The sequence below is a fragment of the Megascapheus bottae genome, unplaced genomic scaffold (genome assembly GCF_031878675.1).
Source record: "Megascapheus bottae isolate mThoBot1 unplaced genomic scaffold, mThoBot2.hap1 HAP1_SCAFFOLD_47, whole genome shotgun sequence".
Classification (NCBI taxonomy): Eukaryota; Metazoa; Chordata; class Mammalia; order Rodentia; family Geomyidae; genus Megascapheus; species Megascapheus bottae.
The window spans coordinates 2,061,845-2,066,832 of record NW_028327641.1 but is presented as its reverse complement, the minus strand read 5'-3'; the positions used below and the strand labels follow the sequence as shown (position 1 = coordinate 2,066,832).

At 51.4% G+C, this 4,988-nt stretch overlaps 1 protein-coding gene across 1 annotated transcript; it reads left to right on the top strand.

Annotated features, from left to right (window-relative positions):
- The first annotated feature begins 913 nt into the window (after positions 1–913).
- Positions 914–4,688, top strand: LOC150039559 (uncharacterized). The gene is given in 2 exon segments (XM_090327755.1): positions 914–2,160; positions 2,162–4,688. Coding segments are annotated over 2 exon segments (3,774 nt in total).
- The last annotated feature ends 300 nt before the right edge of the window (positions 4,689–4,988 follow it).

Here is a 4,988-nt window from a genome sequence, read left to right as displayed (position 1 = left end):
TGTTGCCCAACAAAAGAAGTTAAAATGCAGCCCCGCAGGATGTTTGCGGATGAGGCTGATAAGGTTGTAAATCCAGATGAAAGGCATGTCCGCCCTCCTCTAGATAAGAGAAAAATTCCACTACTGCCCAAAGTAAACTCCTAGCCTTATTTGAAGTTAACCGACCCCTACCCTGTAATTACGCTTCTGCTTCTGTAACCGTGCTTCTGCTACCCATAAATACCCCTCTTCCCCAAGCCTCGGCGCGCGAGTCTTCTAGGAGGCTTTGTCGCCCCCAGGCGCCCGTGTTCCTGAATAAACCTCTTGCTGATTGCATCCGACTGCGTGGACTCGCTGTTCCTTGGGAAGGGGGCTCTGTCTCCGTCTGGAAGACGTCCCGCTGAGTCGGGGGTCTTACATTTGGAGGTTCCACCGAGATAGGAGACCCCCCCACCCAGGGACCACCGACCCACCTCCGGGAGGTAAGCTGGCCAGCAAACTGTTACTGTCTTGTGTCTGTTTTGTCTTATGTTAAGAGCGCCAGCGAATCTGTGACTCGGCCTTGTCAATCTGTATTCTGGCGGACCCGTGGAGGAGTTGACGAGCTCGGACTCCCGACCGCAGCCCCCGGGAGACGTCCCGGAGGCATCTGGGGTCAGATTTCTGACCCATCTGGTATCTGTTTTCGGGGCTTCGCCTCGGTCTGAGGACTCTCTAGTCCATCTGTTTTCGGGGCTTCGCTCTGGTCTGAGGACTCTCTAGTCCATCTGTTTTCGGGGCTTCTCCCCGGTCTGAGGATCTGTGACTCGGCCGTGTCAACGCCCTTCCCCTTTCGGTTTTGCACCAAAGCCGCGCTGCGAAGTGTCTTTCGTTTAGTGTTCGTTTAATTCTGGTGTTTGTTGTGACGGGACTTGGACTTGGACTGAATATTAACATGGGACAGACTGTGACGACCCCCTTAAGCCTTATTTTACAGCACTGGAAGGAGGTCCGGACAATAGCTAGTAATCAGTCTGTGGTAGTCCGGAAAAATCGATGGATGACTCTCTGCTCCTCTGAATGGCCGACCTCCGGAGCCGACTGGCCAGCAGATGGCACCTTTGAACTGTCTGTTATGGATCCTGGGCCCCACGGCCACCCGGACCAGGTCCCTTACATTATCACTTGGGAGGCCTTGGTCACTGACCCCCCACCTTGGGTAAAACCTTTCCTGCCCAGAGCTAAGCCCACTGTTACCCCCTCTGCCCCAGCTCTGCCCCCTCCCCTTCGTCCTTCTCCCACTCCTTCCCCATCTCGTTCTTCCCTATATCCAGTCCTCAGTTCAGGGGACCAGAAGAAACCCGAGAGACCACTCAAGGTTTTGCCCCCTGAAGAAGGAGTATTGGTGGACCTCATGACAGAGGAACCCCCGCCCTATCGAGGGCAGGCCCCCCCTCCCCCAGATATGGGAAAGGAATCTCCACCTCCCCGGGACCCCGCTCCCTCCCCCGTAGCGGGAAGGCTGAGGGGGCGCCTTAACCCTCAAACTGATCAGGCGTCCTCTCAAGCGTTTCCCTTGAGGGTGGGCGCCAATAACCAGTTACAGTACTGGCCTTTTTCTGCCTCAGACTTGTATAACTGGAAGAATAACAATCCCCCTTTCTCCAAGGATCCTTCCCGGCTAATCTCGTTAATAGAATCTATTTTAGTGACCCAGCAACCCACATGGGATGATTGCCAACAACTACTGCAGGCACTTTTGACCTCGGAGGAGAGACAGCGCGTCTTCCTGGAAGCCCGGAAAAATGTCCCGGGTGACGATGGGCGTCCTACCCAATTGCCTAATGAAATAAATGCTGCCTTTCCTCTAGAGCGCCCTAACTGGGATTTCACCACCCCCGAAGGTAGGAATCATCTATTCCTTTATCGCCGGTTGCTTATCGCGGGTCTCCATGGGGCCTCCAAGCGCCCCACCAATTTGGCTCAGGTTAAGCAAGTGACCCAGAAAAGTGAAGAGTCTCCTGCAGCCTTTCTAGAACGTTTAAAGGAGGCATATCGGATATACACTCCATATGACCCTGAGGACCCAGCCTCTAACGTGGCCATGTCCTTCATTTGGCAGTCTGCTCCAGACATCAGGAAAAAGCTAGAGAGACATGATAATCTACAGAATCTGTCTCTCCAGGAACTCCTCAGGGAAGCGGCGTATCTATAATAAGCGGGAGACTCAAGAAGAGAGAGAAGAGAGGCTGAGAAGGGAGGCAGAAGAGAGAGAGAATGCCAGGGACCGAAAGAGAAGTAAGGAAATGAGTAAATTACTGGCCACCGTAGTGACAGGGCAGCGGCAGGATGGAAAGGGAGGAGATAGAAGGGGCCCCCGTGGAGTTGAGAAGGACCAATGTGCCTATTGCAAGGAAAAAGGACATTGGGTCCGTGATTGCCCGAAGAAACTCAAAGGATTTTGGAAGCCTCAAACCTCCCTCCTGACCTTAGACGATTAGGGGAGTCCAGGCCGGGAGCCCCCCCCTGAGCCTAGGATAACATTAACTGTAGGGGGGCAGCCGGTCACCTTTTTAGTAGACACTGGAGCCCAGCACTCCGTGCTAACCCGATCTCTGGGCCCACTGAGTGAGAGATCCGCGTGGGTACAAGGAGCCACCAGAGGAAAAAGGTACCGATGGACAACTGACCGGAAAATACAATTGGCAACTGGTAAGGTGACCCACTCCTTTTTACATGTTCCTGATTGCCCGTACCCCCTCCTGGGGAGAGACTTATTAACAAAACTAAAAGCTCAAATCCATTTTGAGGGGAATGGGGCCCGCATTACTGGCCCTCAAGGACAACCCTTATATGTACTGACCCTCAGTGCTGAGGATGAATATAGAATATATGAAACGGAAGTAACTGAGGGAATTCCACCTGTCTCCTGGCTGCAAACCTTTCCCCAAGCATGGGCGGAGACGGGAGGAATGGGACTGGCTAAACATCAAGCGCCCCTTGTCATTATGCTCAAAGCTGGCGCTACCCCCGTTTCCATAAAGCAATATCCAATGTCACAAGAAGCTAAGCTGGGGATAAGACCCCACATTGAGAGACTGCTGGATCAGGGAATATTAGTACCTTGCCAGTCCCCATGGAACACTCCTCTACTGCCAGTCAAAAAGCCAGGGACGAATGATTACCGGCCAGTACAGGATTTAAGAGAAGTGAATAAAAGAGTGGAGGATATTCACCCCACTGTGCCCAACCCATATAATCTACTAAGTGGATTACCTCCAACACACACTTGGTATTCGGTGTTGGACTTAAAGGATGCCTTCTTTTGCCTAAAATTGCACCCTAATAGCCAACCCATCTTTGCCTTTGAATGGAAGGACCCCGAGTCGGGAATCTCGGGGCAATTAACCTGGACTAGATTACCCCAGGGGTTCAAAAACAGCCCTACTCTGTTTGATGAAGCATTGCACCGAGATTTGGCCAGTTTCCGGGTGCAGAATCCTGATTTGATACTCCTCCAGTACGTGGATGACCTCCTGCTAGCAGCAAGGACAGAGCAGGACTGTGAGTCTGGAACTAAGAGACTTTTACAGACTCTGGGGGATCTAGGATACCGGGCCTCTGCCAAAAAGGCCCAACTCTGTTCAAAACAAGTGACCTATCTGGGATACCTGGTGGATGATGGGCAGAGGTGGCTGACGAAAGCACGAAAACAGGCTATTATGAATATCCCTGTCCCAAGAGGACCAAAGCAGTTAAGAGAGTTTCTAGGCACCGCCGGATTCTGCCGTTTGTGGATCCCAGGTTTTGCCGAGTTAACCGCCCCGCTGTACTCACTCACTAAGACCAGGACTCTTTACACATGGGGGGAGGAACAGCAATTAGCATTTGAAAAAGTAAAAGAAGCCCTATTACAGGCCCCTGCCTTGGGCCTGCCGGATTTAACTAAACCCTTTGAATTATTCGTAGATGAAAAACAAGGGTATGCTAAAGGAGTTTTGACTCAGAAGTTAGGCCCGTGGAAACGGCCGGTGGCCTACCTCTCAAAGAAATTAGACCCAGTAGCCTCCGGATGGCCACCCTGCCTCCGGATGGTGGCAGCCATCGCCACCCTCACTAGAGACTCTAATAAATTAACCATGGGCCAGCCAATAACAATATTGGCCCCACATGCCGTGGAAGCCATAGTAAGGCAACCTCCTGATCGGTGGCTCTCCAACGCTCGAATGACCCATTACCAGGCGATGCTCCTGGACAAGGAGCGGATCCGGTTCGGACCAGTAACTACCCTGAATCCCGCCACTCTTCTACCCCAGCCCGGGGAAGCAGACCCTCATGATTGCTTGCAGATTCTTGCAGAAATACATGGAACTCGGTCTGATTTGACAGACCGTCCCCTCCAGAACGCGGAGTTCAATTGGTTCACGGACGGCAGCAGCTTCCTGGAAAACGGGGAACGGAAGGCAGGGGCAGCTGTTACCACGGAGACTGAGGTAATTTGGGCTGAAAGACTGCCACCTGGAACATCGGCTCAGAAAGCAGAACTCATTGCATTGACTAAGGCCCTCCAAATGGCTGAAGGTAAGAGGCTCAACATTTACACGGACAGTCGATATGCCTTTGCTACTGCTCACATCCATGGGGAAATTTATAGAAGAAGGGGCTTGCTGACCTCAGAAGGAAAGGACATAAAGAACAAGGCAGAAATTGTAGCCCTATTGGCTACATGACAAGCACACCTAACACTTGAGCCATACCTCCATCTCTGGCTTTTTTTTTTGCAATTTTTATTGTAATTAGCAAAAGGGTTACATGATATTTGCCAGATAGAAGGTGCATTAATTCACATACATTGATAGCCTTTTACATGTCTTGGTACCCATTTCCCTCCCCTCCACACCCCTCACCCGTCTTGATTTTCCCCCCTTCCCTATCAAATTTCAAATATCCAAATACAAATAAATTCAATATATCAGATAACAAAGTGAGATACTATACCAATATGAGATAACCAAGGGACAGCAAAGGAG